This window comes from Patagioenas fasciata, chromosome 3 (genome assembly GCF_037038585.1).
Source record: "Patagioenas fasciata isolate bPatFas1 chromosome 3, bPatFas1.hap1, whole genome shotgun sequence".
In the NCBI taxonomy this organism is placed as follows: domain Eukaryota; kingdom Metazoa; phylum Chordata; class Aves; order Columbiformes; family Columbidae; genus Patagioenas; species Patagioenas fasciata.
Genome location: NC_092522.1, coordinates 99429341 through 99447643, shown reverse-complemented (window position 1 = coordinate 99447643; position 18303 = coordinate 99429341). Strand labels below are relative to the sequence as shown.

General features: G+C 40.5%; 1 protein-coding gene across 32 annotated transcripts in view; it reads right to left on the bottom strand.

Annotated features, from left to right (window-relative positions):
• Positions 1 to 18303, bottom strand: part of DST (dystonin) — a 307103-nt gene that overhangs the window by 160578 nt on the left and 128222 nt on the right. For 31 of the 32 annotated variants that reach the window (XM_071806938.1, XM_071806947.1, XM_071806950.1 and 28 more), the window contains one exon: positions 6068 to 6234. In XM_071806938.1, coding sequence (XP_071663039.1) covers positions 6068 to 6234 — 167 coding nt within the window. Of the gene's footprint in view, positions 1 to 6067; positions 6235 to 14845; positions 15874 to 18303 lie in introns of those variants that run through there. The other variant, XM_071806946.1, reaches the window with a different exon arrangement.

Below are 18303 nucleotides of genomic sequence, written 5' to 3'. Positions count from 1 at the left end.
CACTGCAACTCACACCCTCCCAGGCAATACCTGGGACACCAGTGACCCAGGATGGCTCCGCAGGGGCTGCACCCCATCCGGGGGCAGCGGGGAGAGTTCAGCCCCAGAGACACAAGCCCTGCTGAACCGCTCACCCACTGGGCCAGACAGCAGGGGCTGGACCCACTGCATGTACTAGGACTGACCCAAAACCTGAGACCAGAACTACAAAAACGTGGCTTTGTCTGGGAACTAAGCTTGCAGGGCATCCTGAACAATTGCTGGTTTTTACCATACAGGTACCACTGGGGCTATTAATTAAATGCTAGTATCTAGTTACACAACAACATACTGCCTGTGCTAGAATTTCTTTTGTAAATGCTAACAGCAACATTACCTCTTTATTATAAAAACTGTAATACAAAAATAAAATGCAGACAGCAGTGCACACATCTTTGACAATCCTCCATACCTCATTTTTTTTCCTTAGAAAGTAAGATGAGTGGGTCTGTAACCACACCTGTGGTTTCTGAGTACCAGCAGCCACTGTCCTTAACAAAGTGTTTATAGGTACTATTAAACTGTAAACCTTGAAGCTCTTATTTCTGCTATTGCTGAAATTCAGTTTTCAGACACTTGCTAACTGAAATCGCCTGCAGATCTCATACACCAAAGGCTCAGGGCAGTCTGAGGTCAAAAAAAGCAGTTTGTTACTTTGGTATAAATGTTAATTTTATTTGCTTTGCTTTACAATAAAATGTATTTGCAAAGCGTAATGTAGATCTACAATTAAGATTATTGGCTTCAATCTGGCACACAACTCCTAATGAAAGAAGAGTAGCCTTCATTGTCTATAGACAACTGTTTCTATACATTTTAACAATGGGATACACTTTCAAAAAAATGAGTATTTCTTCTCCCTTAGCAAAAGGCACATACATAAGAAAACAAAAACACAAATCAAGAGCATTTACCTAAAACGCAGCATAGTGACTACAAATACACAAGGTGATAGAGCTGCAAGATGAAGACCCCAGCATGCAGAATGGTAGTATCTCTGGGAAAATCTGAGCATTACAGCCTCCAACACTGAAGTCTGGCTTACAGGTTTTTGCTACGTATGATATGATGGTATGAAAGAAACATAATGTACTTTTTAAACTGCCTGAAGTCAGATTTCTTCCAACACAAGACACTAAAGTAACACATGTCTTCAATTAAAAACTAAGCTATAAAAGGCCAGTTACATAATAGATGAGACATACAGAATATTCTTGAATCTCCGGGGCGTATCTGTAGCTTTCACTAATGGACCTGACCCCACATTTACAGAAAGGTGTGGAGGTTCAAAAGAGTCTGAAAGATTATATATTTACCTCGTTTCCCCCAAAATGAGACAGGGTCTTATATTAATTTTTTGCTCTAAAATATGCTTATTTTTCTACATTTATCTGGACACTATTTAAATTGACTTTTTTTATGAACTGCAACTAGGACTTACTTTAGCTTATATTTAGAGCATCCTCAAAAATCCTGAAAAATCATGCTAGGACTTATTTTCATAGTAGGTCTTATTTTCGGGGAAATGGTAAATAAAAATGTACAATTAACAAACGTGGTAATGTTCAGTAGTAAAACTGACTTTCTAATCTGATCATTTTATTTGATATTTCTATGTAAGAACAAATATTCACACAGAATAACAACATGAAAAGCAAAATCCTGGAGCTGCAATGGAGCCCCCTGAAGCAGTTCTTGAAGCCAGTGGGGAGCCCCATTCATTTCCCAGGATTTAACCACATTTTATACACTCTTCAGAAGCTCAGCCGAGTAATCTTCAATCTTACATTATAAACACAGACTGCTGGAACCTGCTTAACACATAACCAACCTTCTTACATGAAAACAAATTACATTTTCCTATATCGGGGTGGGAGGGGGGGGAATCCAGTGGTATATGGAGCCAAGTATCACAGAGTAATTTTTTCCTCTCATTTCTGTCATTCATAAAATTACTTTCATTTAAAGAATACTGCAAAGTCACTGGAAACTCATTCATACTCTTAGCAGAGGTAAGAGAGAAAGTGACTGAAGGCCCTTTCAAAAAGCTCTGGCAGCCCAATTTGTGTTGTTTGAGAGGAAAGGAAATAAATCTCCCGTGTTTGCTCAGGACAGCAGGTGACAGACTTGTGCGCTGCCCACCTGCCCAGGCTGGGCGCTGAGGCGGGTGCTGCCTGCACGGCTGTGGGTGCCCGCAGGGCAGAGGCTGGGCAGGAACCCGGCTCGCCCAGCCACCACACACCGGCCTGCTGAGCTCCGACAAGATGCTGTGCGGGTACTACAGCTAGTCATGTTGGCCCTTTCTCCCAGACACTCTGGGGAAGTAGGAAGCCATGGCAAATACATGTGCTATTCCTGCAGTTCAGCATCATAAATCTTGGCTGGTTTGCACCAAAAGGTGCCGGGATCCTCTGCTGGTCAGAAAAAAATTGAGATGACTATGAGCAGTCCATATGAAACAATCCTCTGTAGCTGTTAAGTGCAGCTGGGCTGTCCTCACTGAGGGGAGACGCTATCCACCCGTCGGCAGCCGATTCACAGCCCAGATCTTCACCCAGTCCTATGCAGCTTTGCAGTTTCCTGCTGTATTGAAGCTGGTGTGCACTTGCCAGTTAAAAAATCACTTATGCCTGGAGAGGAGGTAATTATAACCTGCCACTCCCATCCCCTGTCACCTAGAACTGGAAAGTCCTATCTAGTTATCTCATGGACAAATGACTGTAGGAATCATGCTGGACCTATATGGCTAGTGTTGTTGATGACTTATCCAGAAAGAACTGCTCAGCTATGGTGTCAGTGCTGCAAGTACAGGCTTTGCCTGTCTGTGCTCAGGTTCAGCTCACAGACAGCATGTTTCCTGCCCTTTGGGAGCTGCTGGTGCTCTCACCTCTGGCCCCAAGCCCAGCACTGGCCCCTGCAGTGGTGCAGTCCACCTGTGGGCCCACATCCCAGGCCCAGCCACAGCCCATCCCCAGGGATGTGCCCCATGCCTGGGGCTGGTGATGCCCCAGTGTCCCCCGCTTCCCCACTCCTGACTGGGGCACTGAGATAGGCCCTGGCTGCCAGGCCCTGACCTGACAGACCCTCCACAGGGGTCCCCCACCACTGTGACCTGACATGGGTATGTGCTCTCCATCCAACATGCAGCTTAATGTCGCTCAGTACAACTGCAATTCTAGACACCAGTAACATGTCTGGGTATTTCTGAGCCTTCTGGTAATTACTATAATAGCACTAAGTGTCATCCCCTTAAAATCAGGTCTGGGTACATTTAGATCCCTTCCACGACTGGCAGTCATGTCCCTGCTGAAGAGCACTGTCACCACTCGCAGAGAACAGATACTCCTGGCCTAGGGTGTGTGGCACTTCTGTAAGGAGAGGTGTCTCCAGCCAGCACAATATATCTGGCACAGGAGGGGCTGCCACGCTGCACCATGACTGACAGATGTGCACCCAGAGGGGTGCTCTGCAGTGCCAGCACCCCACACCCACCCCACTGTCTGAGCAGGAACGCTTGGTCACCTGCCCTGGAGAGCACACCAGCTGGTGGTCTCTGCAGGATGCTCTGCCCAGCTCCTGAGAACATCTGGGATCCACAAACTGGGAGCTACTAAAACAGACAAACAGAGCGTATGGAGAGTCACTGCTCAAAATGTGCTCATTTTGGTAGTGTTTAACCTACTTACTGCTCAGAACACAAACCAAGCTTTAAAAGAGTTCCCTGGAGTAAAATACTGCAGTTAACAATATCAGATGACTGTTTGGAAAGACCATTCCTATCTTGTGAGCAATACCTGGAAACTATTATCTCTGTTTTAACAGTACAAAACAGCAAAGAAACATAAAAGCTCACTGAAATCAGTAGAAGAATCTCATTGATTTAATCAGCAAGATGGAGTCCAAGAATCTGTAACCTCTCACAGCAAAAAGACATCAGATAAGGACGGTAAACATTCGTGGGAAGGACACGGGATCCTTAAGTGCAGAAGTTATGTTTACAGGAAGAGGATAAGCTAAATGGAAACTGGCACAGAAGCACACAAAAACGCGGACTCTGCTCTTCAGCCACTGAATCATCTGCTTTGACACACTCACATCCAAGGCGCCTGTGCTTCCTTGCTCAAATGCTGTGAACAAAACTCAGAGAGCGCTGCCAGAAACACTGTTCCAGCAAAGCAACTGCATGTACTCAGTCATTTCCCAAGGCACTAACATTTGCACAGTCAGAGGACAGAATTCAACGTTTTCATTATTTATGAACTTATATATACCACAACTACTAGTTGTTGAGCCGTAAAGGCTACACTACTCTATGCAAGTGGTACAAGGCTCTGAAAAAGTTCTGGGAAATACTTTCCATTATTCCATCTCATTAAGATCTTTCCTTTTTTTCTTCCCCTCTCTCTGTATCTTCCAAATTGTTTATTTTTTCCAAATACTTGCCTGTGCTATGTTCATTCTCTTGGCTGCTCTGTCCTAAGTAAAACAGCCCACTCTGTTGCCAGCTATTTCCCTTTGTCTTGCCAATGTTACTAAAAGAAGACTTTCTTGCTGGCATGCTCCTCCTCCCTGACCAGCTACCCAGAACAGAAGCATTAGTCAGAAAGAGAACTCATTGATTCAGTTGCAGCTTCCTTTTACCACAGAGCTATGCACTGCCACAGCTACCTTCTCTGGGGCTCTGTACACTATATGTTATGCTTACAGCCTCTCTACACAGAGTGTGAGGAAAAGGCTGCATCTGCTTGACTCGCCCGTTTTACTTCAGTGCCCTGGTTCCCATACAGTGTGTGTGTTGGCTCTGCCTATTCTTCTCTCTGTGGTGAGCCAAGTGGTCCCGCAAGAGAAAATCCAAGAAGAGAATAATCTGCTCCAGGGTCTGTTCCCTGGAGCTGCATTAAAATGTACCAAATTTGTCCCTCCCTAATTGGGACACTCCTTTGGTATTATACCAAGGAAATAACGTACCCTCAAACTTTGTTATGATATGCCCCAGCGTATAAAGCACAAACTATTTACTTATGCTATAATGAAACCCAGGAGCTGCAAGCCTTGCACACTGAGGGACAAGTCAGCACACGCTAGTTAGCCCAGTGGCCAGAATACTCTCTCATGCAGTCCTCTAAGACACAAACTTCTTTATTCAATTCAGGAAACAAAAAATGTACAAAGCCAGAGAGATGCTGCCAACCAAGAGAGAATGCTGAGCACAGCAATGATCTTAAATCTTGTTCCTCTGTCAAGTTTTGATGCCAGAGCTGGCTTTGTCAAAAGAGACTTGTTTTCACTTAGAAACTAGAATTACAAATCCTATCTCATCAGTAGAATTCTTCAACTGTATTTTAAGAAAGTTAATGTAGTGCAACCTTTAGCTTCTAGCCACAGCCACCAGTAGTTCTACAAATGTCTGTCTATAAGATTGTGGTCACGAAAGCATCAAAAGGGGGAGAAAATAGCACACTTTCCTTCTCAGACTGAGAACATTCAAGACAACTGGTCTCATTTTTCATGAGAATACCCTGCCGTTTTACAGGAGACATCTCAGTAGATCTGGACTGCAAGCAGAAACACCAAAGAAGCTCTAGGCTTCAGGGGCATGGTAAAGTCACACAAGGTAAAATAAGGGACCCTTGGGCATATCTCAGGTCATGCAGTAGCTGATGGACTTTACCAACAGTGCAGTTTTGGACTTCTGTGATCAGTTCTGACTGTACCTTGCCTATACTTCACAATCAAGATGACCAAAAGGGACTGTGACAAAGACTGAAACCTGGGGACATTCTTCTCAGCAGCTTGGAGGTGGCAAAGAGAGATGGGCAGGATTCATGGAGATGCTCCTCTCAGTAAGGAGGGGCAAGTAAGGGCTAATGAGGCATCCTTGGGCTGCAGAGAGCAGGGAATTGCTCAGGAAGAGTCAGTATTGTCTCAGCAGCTGCAGTGTTATTACAGGCATAAACCACAGAGCCCTCTCTATGTACATTAAAATGCTGTAATTAATATTTTTCAAGGGAACAAACAGAATACTTACCTGTATTTATGAATGATGGCATTAAATAACCTTCCATCGCGCCAGCAGGTAGTGAAATTTTCACAATGGATTCCAGCATAACCCTCGGTTGTCTGCTGTGACCACAGGAGCAGCCTCTCTTTAGCAGACATGTCCTCTGACTCTCCAGTAACATGGATATCAGATATCTAAAATACAGTTAATATAAATGTTACATTTAACACATAATAATGTTTAAAATATTGCAGAAAACCACTCTGCATTATTGAAAAATTTTCTGTCCGATACCTGTATACATAAATATTTTTATTATTAATCACTGTATTAATACTCTTTCATGTCACATCCTTACACACTCTTAGTGTCATCAATATGAAATACAAAATTCATAGCTTCACAATTTTCTTCTGTTAGCTAGTTCTCAGCCTCTTTATTTCTGGAGACAATGTAATACTATTAAATGATGAAAAATACTTAATATGTCTATTTTATGTTGATAATGTGAATAATAGACTATTTTATGTATTACACCTATTATACATAAATGTTATATAATTACATTTACATACGACATTTTATATGTATATATTCACAACTTATGTAATAGTGATACTTATATCTATTTTATTTTGCTGAAGTGTTTATCTTCTTTTAAAATAGGTTAAATCGTAATATAGGCTGTTCTGGAATTCAGTAACACAACAGTCATTTACAGTGAAAACTGACAATAATGGGTTTAGAATAAAATTATCTGAGAAGCATTTCAGGAATGACTGAAAGGTTCAAGGATGATACATGACAATTTTTCCTGATATTTGTTTTTAATTTATCTAAGCATCATCAACTTCATGTCAGACAAAAAAGGAAAGCATTGTGAAGATTACATACAAGTACTACTTTCTAGTACCTTGAATTTTCCCTTAATGAAGTTCAGTCAGTTTGCTTAGAAAACTATCACTGTATGAATATGAAGCAGACATTTCCCTAATCTGCACATGCACTGTTTGCACCTTATGTGATAGAAACTGTATTGAATGTGTATCTGAAATGCGAGATATAACAAAGAGATTACATGTCTTGATGAAGAAGCGATATCACAGGCTTTCTTCTAAGTGGCCACCTTTCCCCACTTATTCTAACAGTAGATGGTATAAGATGTTATTATGAAGAAGACTAAGAACCCAAGTACCAAGACGCATTGCACAAGGACCCATGTACTGCAGCTCAGACATTATGAAGAGCAGGCTGAACGGCTCAGGCAGAGGCAAGAGGGCTTGAGACAAGGCCAAGATTTGTGGGTGGACACCACGCACTCCGGTGAGCCCACCAGGAAGAGGCCCCACAGCACAAGGCTACAGCAGCCCTGTGGGGAGAACACTGGTCTGCTGTGACTCTGGAGGCAGTGCAAGGCCAAGGCTGAGGGCAGGTTTGCCCACAGACAGCTCTGGGGGAGAGATAAGTGCTGAGTTAGCTCCTGAAAAGGCTTTACTCAAGAGCTGTGACAAATCCAGCAAACCTGTCCTAGTGTAAACCAGAGAGCAATGTCCATGAGGTCAGATGGGACAGTCAGAACGACGCCTCCTGGCCTTGAAACCTCTGCACACAAAGGTATCTTCTGTCTGGGATCTTCCTCAGGGAATTCAGACAGGCTAGGCTGGGAATTATGCGTTTTTCTCATGTTAAAGCCACACAAAACACAGTGCCAGGAGCAAAGAGATGTAGCTTTCCTACCAATGCTGCCATGTCACTGCCTGACAGGAGGTGGTGGGCAGCACCAGCAACTGGGGGACTAAGGAAGAGCCTTGGGCTGCCAGGTCAACGCAGCTGCTGCAGGACCCACTGCAGCTTCTGCTTAACCACCTCACACACTTTCAGGGGACAACGAGCATTTACAGACATACAGCAAACATGAGTTAAGTTACGCAGGGAACAAATTAATTTACTATGCAAGTATTCACAAAACAGCACGTTGTGAAAGCAGTTCTTCAGATACTTATCACAGGCCATCATATCCAGTGGCTCTAGGTAAGGGAAAGATAGAAGTACTGACACTAGAAAGTGGAGCAGTTTTAACTGTTCACCTAGCCCATAAACGCCTTCAAAGATCTGACAGCATTTTTTGTATCCTATTGTCTCCAGATTCAACACTGCACATTTTTAAGAAAAATCAGAGAGAGAAAAAAAATATATCTTTTTTTGTTTAAGACACTGAAGAGAACCACATGTAGATGTGATAGCTTATAAATTTCTAAGTATCAAAATCCTGTAAGGAGTATTTACTACACGAAATCACACAAGATACAGATGGTATGAGTCCTGCATGTGAAGACAGCAGGGAATCCAATGTGGCAAAAGACCAACTTAAAATCAGTCTGAAAATTTTCTTGTAAAAAAACTAGGGAACTCATCTGTAGTATAAGATTTCCTTTCAGTGGGTTACCTTTATTCTTTGGTATTTCGAAGCAAGAAAGCAAACTAAATATTTTTTCAGTAGCTTCAGTTTCTATTCATCAGAAAACAACTAGACCACAATATAAATGCAGTCAACCATTTACCACTTATCCGGACAATGCTTCTGAAAGAGATGATGTCATCTGGAAGTGCCAGATGTCTAGCAGAAAAACCCCTCCAAACCGATACATTTTTCCCTGTCATTTTCAGTAAGTCTTCTATGTATAATCCTTAAGTATCACATTTTAAAATATATTGTAACTCAGCAATCTAGCAATGTAATTTGCTAATGGCCATTCCTTACTGCTAGGTTAAAACCTTTAGCCTCCTGCACGGCTCATTACCTGGCAATGGCTGTGTACATTTCAGACTGCAGAGTGCAAACGCAGCATATTTGAGGGCACAGCAGATTCCTCTGGCAACAAGCATTTTCAGACATCAAGGCAACTTTTGATGGTCCTACTTGTATCTATTGTTACATACGAAAAACATTGGTAGCTATGTACACAAACACAAGGAGAATATTTCTTATTCTGAACTTGACCACTAGAGAAGCTTGCAATCCAAGTTTTGGATGGCTAAAACATGAATTTAGCTCATTACCCTAAGATTAACAGCATTTTCAATCCAAAGATCTTCCAAGCACCATTCAGCATCCTAGTTAGTGCTGTGGTTTAACCCCAGCTGGCAACCTAGCCCCAACACAGCTGCTCATTCACGCCCCTGCAGCGGAATGGGGGAGTGAATTGTGAGAGAAAAACTGAGAAAACTTGTGGACTCTGACAAAGTTTAATAGGTAGAACAAAAGCTGCACAGGCAAGCAAAGCAAAACAAGGGATTCACTCACGACTTCCCATCAACAGGCAGGTGTTCAGGCACCTCCAGGACAGCAGGGCCAGGGCTTCATCACACATAACAGTTACTTGAGAAGACAAACACCATTAACACCGAATGTCCCTCTTTCCTCTTCTCCCAGTTTCACATGCTCATCATGACATCATTTGGTGTGGAACATCCCTTTGGTCAGTTGGTGTCAGCTGTCCCAGCTGTGTCCTCTCCCAAATTCTTGTGCACCCCCAGCCCACTCACTGGCGGGGTGGTGTGAGGAGCAGAAAAGGCCTTGACTCAGTGTAAGCACTGCTCAGCAGTGAGGAAAACATCCATGTATAATCAACATTGTTTCTAGCACAAATCCAAAACATAGCCCCACACTAGCTCTTATGAAGAAAATGAATTGTATCTCAGCCAAAACCAGCACAGTTGGTCATCTGAAGAAAAAGGAGTAGACTAGACTGGGTTTAAAAGCTGAAGTTGCTTTTTACTCGTGGAGGTAGCCTATTTCAGTGCTGGTTAAGGAACACTAACATTAGCCTGAGACCTGAAACAGGCTGAGCACTTCTGTTCTCTAAATAAAGTACTTCAGATTTCAAGGCTAAGATTTCACACTTTTTCCTAAACACTGAGTTCATATTCAAAAAGTATAAAAATACACTGAAGGAAATGGTGAGACAAAGAGCTGTAGCTTATTACATTTACAAATATGAGCTCTACTTTGCAAGATGCCCTATTAACTTGGAACTACTTAACAAGTAAAATGCAACCCCCACAAAATAAGGTGTCAGAGGGAGAGAGAGCACATCTTTCCTTTGATAACTTCATAAGGACAATATAGATACTCATCTACTAACTATACACCATCAATATTTATCATCACTTGCCACAAGAAAGAAAAATAAGGACTACTGAATTAGGAACACTAAAACTGAAAATAAGAGGCAATCAAATCTTGCACTGTTCAGTTTCTGGACTTCAAAGTAAAGAGTTTGTGTGAAAGTTCCATTCTTATACCCCACAAACCTATAATTTACCCGCTATCATTAGTTACTAAAGGACATTTGTTCCTTGAGTATGGAACAAATTATTGAGTTTGCATGAGTTTGAACAGTTGTTTGCTAGAGATCCGGTTTTCCAAATTATCTCAAAGCATATGAATTATAAGGTATGCAAGAAAAAGAGACAAATAATTCTCTGCACAGCCCTAACATTTCAGGTTCAAAGTCTTAATTGGCACTAAATACTCTATTTCTTGCTTCTAACTGGGAGAACTAGCCCACGTCTGCTACTGCATGTGTTTTTTCTCTGCCTGTAAGTTTTCTCTGCATCATAAAGTACACAAAATCCATACACCAAAAAGCTTCAAACTCTTCGCAGTGATTTCAGTGATGCAGTTTTGAGTCCAAAGAGCAGAGCAGAGCAGATCAGATCAGAGAACATTTTCCAAAAGAGATCAACAGGGTTGCTGGATATCTGTGGCTGATTTTTTACAGTGCAAACAGAAGAAGAGGCAGACTTTTAAAGTAAGTAAGGAGTATTCCCTCCAATTCCATCTCATCCCAAATGTTTTGAAGCAAGTCCAAACTTGACATAATGTACTTAACTGCACAAAAGTACATAATAAGCTAGAGATGTATGAGGTATAATGCAATATATTCTGATGTCAGCTAGCCTTACACCAGAAAAGTCTGAAGAACACAAAGAAATAAGAGACAAAAGAATATGCTAATACGGATAGATTTTGAAATGCTCTTTTCCACTTAAGCTAAATAGTTACATGTTGTGTTTGAAAAGGATTGTTGACAACATGTTAAGGGAAGTATAGTTATAGGAATGGAATTTGAACTTGCACGTGATCACAAGAAGTCATCTCCCCTGATGTTACAGTTGGACTTTGTGAGTTTCCACTTGGCTATAAATTCAAATGCTCCAATTCAGCTCTCACAAGGCTCTGCAGAGCTGTGAGTCCAGCTTTGGGCAAGACCCTTCAAAATATACTGCATCAGTTGGAGCAGATCAAAAGAGAAAAACAAGAACGACAAAGATCTAAAAATACATGACCTGTTAGGAAAGATTGAAAAATTAGGTTTATTTGAAGTAGGAAAAACTGAGGGGAGATGTGACAACAGTCTTCAAATACATAAAATGCTGCTGCAAAAAAAGGTAACAAATCAACTCTTCTGGCAATGAGAAGAGAACTAATGAGTTTAAAATGACCATACTTGTTTTCAGCTAAAACCAGTTTTTAATAAAAAAGACGGATGAGCACTAGAATAAATACTCAGGAGACATGTGAAACCACCAATAAGACAGACACAGATGAACAAGAATCAGTCAAGAAGAGTTCTCATGAAATTATTGTGCCTTCATGTACAGAGATGACCCAGATGACCTGTCCAGAACCTTTCCAGCCATGGCTTTGTAGTTCCATCAATGATTACAGATCTCCTTCACCAGCATTTAAGGTGGATTGCATCTGCTTCTTGTGAAAATTACAAGGAAGTAAACAATACTATGCCAATAAAGCAAAACTGACTTTTGCATTTTTACTGTGCTAATCACATTCCAGAAGAGCAACCGGTATCTCTTCCTCCCTTAACTGTACTATATGAATAGATAATACAAGATTATATGATGGTGGAAGTTGTCTTGTTATCTTACAATTATTTCCAATAATAACTGAAGTAATAAACATATCACTATTTAGCCCGAAGTATTCTGCTGAATATGCAGGTTACAAATATTCCACATTTTTTATATAAAAACAAGTGTATTGCCTTCAATCTGACTCAAATATGCATTGTTTTTCCTTTTTTTGTTGTTGTTTTTGTTGTGGTTTTTTTTTTTTTTTCCCAGATTATTGTTAGTACTATAGATAAGAAATCCACTGTATCAGACACTATGTAGATGCATGGCAAAAAAACAGCTGAGGAACTTGCAGCCAAGACAACAGTTCAATACTGGAAGTAGATTAGTTATTCTCTTTACATATTAGAATTTTTTTTCTGGAAAACATATACGTCCATAAACCAGAACTGAAACTACCACAAACTAGACTGGAAGAATAATGATAATGATTGATGATGTGATAAACACAAGTCATGGGTTTTGACACAAGCTGGCAATCACCAAACACTGGTGGTAAAACCAGCTGGTAGCTGTTTTTTGCTGACAGTGAATGAAAACCACAGCTTGCTTCAACACAGGAGACATCAAATATCATGGCGGCAGTATCTCCTGTAGAGATACCAAAACTACAGCCTCGATTTTCTACTCTACCTGTATTGTGCTAAAACATCACTGAAAAGGGCTCTGCTGCAGGAAACCTCCTTCAGTCTTGACTCACAACTTCTCGACCTCAGTGCAAACTGCCATCTGCTCTAGGACAGCCCCGAGTCACAACAGTATCAGAGCGTATCTCACTCAAGGAAGTCGTGTTCCTGCATTAGGAGCAAAGGGCTGCAGAAATAAGGCTTCATCAGAGAGTAAAAAGTTTTTTCTCAAAGCTATTACTGAGCAGTCAGGAACGAAGCTTCACAACACCCCGCTTACCTTAATTTTACAAATAGGAAAACAGAGGTACTGAGGTAGCATGTATTTGAACATGAAAACGTAACTGGTTTACATGCATAAGACGACGTAACACAGACAGAAACTTAAGGGATGTATTCCAGTAGTGGGGACTAAGGCATTTCAGAGGGTAAAACATGTTACAGTGCATATTAGCCAGCTGTACCAATAAGTTTCCTCTGCGTGCCTGTCTCTGAGTTTGAAAAGCTACCACACTTTCAAATATCAGGCACATCTGGGGCACTGTGGAAGCTGAGAGTACATTACAGCATGAATAAGTTGACATGGTGAGTGGAGGCTACTGATCTCTGTAATTAAAGTAAAGAAAATGGTAAAAACTGAGATTGGTAACTGCAAACCTTGTGTATCAGCTCAGGCTGGTAACAGGAACTTTGCAGATAAGTAACAGCTTCACTGTTTTATACTGAAATACAAGAGATGCAAATACTAATTCAGTTCTCAAAAGTAATCAAAAGGAAAGTGGTCATGACTTTGTAAAATAAGCTAGAGTCTGAAATCTAGTCTTCTTCCTGCATTTGTTTTCAGGTCAAAGCTAAGTGCTCTTAAAATTACTCATACTCAAAATCTTGAGTGGAGAAAGGGAGCTGAACTGAAAACCAGACATTTCAGCAACTTGGGCATTTAGCTTGACCTGTCAGCAGATTTCATATTTATACCTTTATGCAGTATTTTATCAATATCACCAGCACAGCCCTCAGTATTGATGCAGGTGCTCAACAAAAGCCTCATGTTTCCCTTCCTCCTCCTGTGGTAACAAGGGTTGTATGCCTGGTTGGAGTAATAACTGCAGCAATATTAGAAGCTGTATTATTCTGATTATACAGAAAAAGCAGCCATGCTTGGCAGAACTGACATACTCTCTTACTCAGTAATGACGTTTTGTTCAAATCAAAGAACATCCGTAAGCTGTTCCTGAATTCCAGCTAAGATTAGAAGGGCAAAGATCTCCGTGTGTATTAGGAGGCTATTTGTACTAGTGTGTACTGTGTGATGTAATTTGGTATGTTATCTGTATTTAAAAACTAAGCTCAGAAAAATATAGTATCTGTTACAAAAGTAAATTATGTAAACAAGAGAAGTGCAGTTACCCTTTGCTGGAAGGAGTACCTTTGGCACAAGTCCATTCCCTCTGTTCACCCAACTCGAAGCTCAGACATCCATGTTGAGAAAGGGAAATCAGTTTTGGACCAGATCCTGGATTCAGCATTTGATTAAAACTTACAGATGAGTGGGGCAAAACTGGTAATATGGACTGAATTGGTAAGCATGGATACCAACAGAAAAAAAAAAATTGCTTTCCTTCCAATATTCCACAACTAACCTAATGCTTTGGTTTCTTTTATTGTAAAAGGAAAATAATCCTGCCCTCAGAGGAAGACAGAATTTCAATAACTACTATTAATAGGTCATACAGACAGTTTGGGAGGAAAGAGCTTTTAAAAGAAGTGTAGAGAGTTATTAACATGATTTATGCTTACTTTTTCTATTTCAAGCTGCCTACATACTTCTATCTCTTCAGTTCCTATTGGCCATAACTGAAAAGAATTAGAAATATTCATTTCCTTGATACAGGGCCCAAAGGAATTACAAGACTGTCAAAAGTTGATGACATTTACTGCAGACATTAAATGTGAACTTAACTCTCTAAAATGCACTCCACCACTTTAACACGGAAATATTTTTCCTAAATTAGGAAGCACATTAGACTACAGACAGCAAAACAGCACAACGATACATCAACACTCTGGAAGAACAGAGATATTACTTAACCTGTGGAAAAGATGAAGCAATATGTCCTGTCCTATGACTACCTGTAGCATCATAGCAGGGGTAAAAGGCTTATATACGGTAAAAATACTGTTTCAGTATTTATTCTTACTTAACTTTCAAATATTATACACTATGCATATATACAATATTTACCTTGTTCCTGTTTGGTGGAATGCTAAATAATGTATTTTCTTTAGACAGCTGGGAAAACACAGCATCAGAGCAATAAATCCTGTTTTGTTCAAGCAGCGGATCACTCCTGCTTTCAGAAAGAAAGTGACGCAGCTTTCCAGATCTACTGCTTTCTGGGACATCTTCAACAACTCTGCAAGAAGTTATGTTTAACACTGTTTCATCACGTTGTCTACCTAAAATGTGGATAGCAGAATCCAAGCTGGCTGCTTTTCCATAACAAAGACCACTAGATTTCTTCAGGAATGCAAATTCTCTCCTTTTGTCATCCTCCAAGCATTTCCTCTTCCACGTACAGTGTTTCTCTGAACTCCTCTTGCCTTGCTCCTTTAACCACGTTTCTGTTTCATCAGACTTGGAGAGCCTCTGATTATCACCCTGAAAACTGTCCTCACAAAGAGTATCACTCTTTGTTTCACCCAGTACGATTTTTGCTTTAGTAAGATCAGCTGAAAGGTCTGTACTCACAGGCAGAGCATTACCAGCCACTGTCACTCTCCGGGGGAAGGAATCAGCCAATTCCACACCCTTGGGATGTTTCTCGGTGTTTTCTGAAATCCCCAGTTCATACTGGCTTCTCTCTTCATTTTCTTTAACCTGTACTGAATCTGGTCCCTCCTCGGTTGACTTCTTTCTCCTTTTTCTTCTGAAATATCTTCTTCCAGGGGAATGTTTAGCTGGACTTAAGGGAGCTTTGGCGGGATCTAAACACTGTTCTTCCTTTTCAGCCCTTACGCATCCACAGACATTCCCCATTTGGCTTTCGGTAACTCACAGTCACACAGTCCCATTCATCCCGGTATATTTACATACACTTAAATCCTCCTCAGAAAGTTAAGAACTGCCATTTGAACCGTAATTTCTTCCAGACTTCACGTCCATCCTCCTCAGTACGTAGCCATTTTGCTTATGAGAAATGCACACGCAATAAACGTTGTGGCAGGGTGCCCAGGCAGGGCCTGTGTCTGATTAGACACTGTGGCTTATTTCTGGCCACCAATCCTCTTAAATAAACATGACTGCTTCAGTGCTGGGCTGTAACGCTGATGGCCTTTCACAGAGATGACATAGCACTTATGAGTAACAGAAAATCCTCGCCTGCATTTTAACTTGACATTTTATTTAGTAACTCGAGCAAGATAAAGTAGAAAAATATGCAGCAACCTTTGAAACTATTAGCTATACTCCAAATCCAAAAGTAAGCAGGGCAGCAAATAGCAGGGATTTAGCTAGCAGATTTGGTTTGCAATTCATGTTTTTATTACGGATCCAATGATCCACAGAAGGAAGATTAAAGTGGAGGATCAGAGATTGCTCTGACAGCTTGTTGAGGGTCAAATTTTTATCTGTATGTGGAGTTTTCATAGCAGTTGATGTGATTTTTCACTGATTTGTCAGCTATAAATAACCTGCTGTTTCGCTACTATAATAAAAGCACAACAGCTTGCTCAGGGCAGTGGTGCCATGTCCTGGGAGCTGGAACTTTGGAACAGATTTGAACCTTTTGGCAGATAAAGGTGAAACAAAACACAAGAGCCAGTCTGTCTAGAAACTGTCCACAAAGCTACAGTTTGTAAGAATGGAGCTTTATCCTCCTCCCATGCTCCTGTTCCGTAGGCATTTCTGTGTAGTTCTAAATAATAACATCTAAGAAGCATCTAACCACGCCTGAAACTAGGTACAAATGTACACTATATTCAAATGCAAGTCTAATCACCAGCATACTTTGTTTGGAAAATATCTTTTCAATCTTCCACGTCATTTTTGTTACTGATATGCAAAACCTACTAAAACCAACACACATCAGCAGGGGTCAGTGTGTACGGTTCCTCATGCTGAGAAAGAACAGGCCAGTGACGCTATCAAGCGTTACCATTGAGTTTTCCTTGGAAAGGAATTGCAATAATAAAACCCAGAGACTTTGTCCCCAGGGGCCAGTTCCACTATGAGATTTTACTGACGTCTGATTCATCTAGAATAAATAATATAACAAAGAAGTAGGATCAACCTACAAAGAATTTCCAACAGAATTTTATACCGTAACACGAAGGGGCTAGGAGGCTGTCAGAGAACACCCTGTACAGTGGCAGACAGGCAGCTGCACACAGGCACAATACCGACGTGTTTCTTTCCAAAGTCGATGCTTATGCCATGACCACACTCTCTTTCATGGCCTCAGTTTGTGTTTGCATTTATAGTACACTTAACATACAGGTGCGGTTGTGACATTTGCTCCCTACACTCACAGTACAAAGCTGTATTCTAGTCAGCTTAGAAAAGTGATTTTCAGTCATAGCCCAGAGGACTCATTGATTTAAAACACATATCCACATGTGACTGAGTTGGGTCCTGACTTGTCCTCCCCTTAATTAATAGAAAGGCACATTTAAAAAAAAGTATTTGGAAATGACATTGCTGTGTTTGTACAAACAAATGGCTTTTACACTTGAAAATATGACTTTCTTTCTCCTCTCTCAGAAGATTCAGGACTTTGCAGTGCAACAGACCAAGACTGATTTAATTACATACATGTATAGCTTCTGGTTTAATAATAATATCTCTAATAATAATATATGGTAAGATATATTACAACAATTATGAAATATTACATTATGCACTCATAAAAACAGACTTATTACAGCTACCTGATAAAGTAGAAATTATGTAAAAGGTTAAAGACAAGCCTGCCCAGCATTTGAATGAAAAATTGCAAGTTCATGCTATATTAATTCTCTGATCAAAAACATATTAAAGTAGATACAGACTAAGATGAGTACAGTACCAATGTTGTTCTTTATTGACAAATTTCATGGGAGTTAAGAATTTGCTTAAAAATACTGCACATTTTTGTTTTCTAGTGCAAGTGGCATACTTCAGTTAAGACACACAGGCACTGAGGTTTCTAAACAATAATTACATTAGACTGAGTTCTAATGAAGTGTGATTTAGTATATACTTTTTTAAAAGCTGTTTACATGTTTAGCAATCAGCACAATACCATGTAATACTAAAGAGAAAACGTCCCTAAAGAATTCTCTGTTATTTCAAAACTCCTGTTAAAATTGGTGTTAATCTGTCATAAACATTTCAAATAAAATCCAAATCAAGATAGGTCAGAAGAAACACATACTGTTATTTTATACCTGACAATCTGTGTCTTGTAATGTAATCGGTAATTTAGAAAGCCTTTGATTTTGCACATCCTCTTTTATACGTATCTTAAATCTACCTTTTTTTTTTCTTAAGACTAAGTAATTCACTTTTTCAGAAAATCAGGTGCCTCTGAAGTGGAATTTAAAATTTGCGGTAGCAAACATACAAGAACCGGTTCTGAAACACTCGTTACAAGCTCAGAGCTCCCAACAATCCTGGCTTACTGCTGCATATTCCAGGTCAATTTAGTTAAATGCAGATTATAT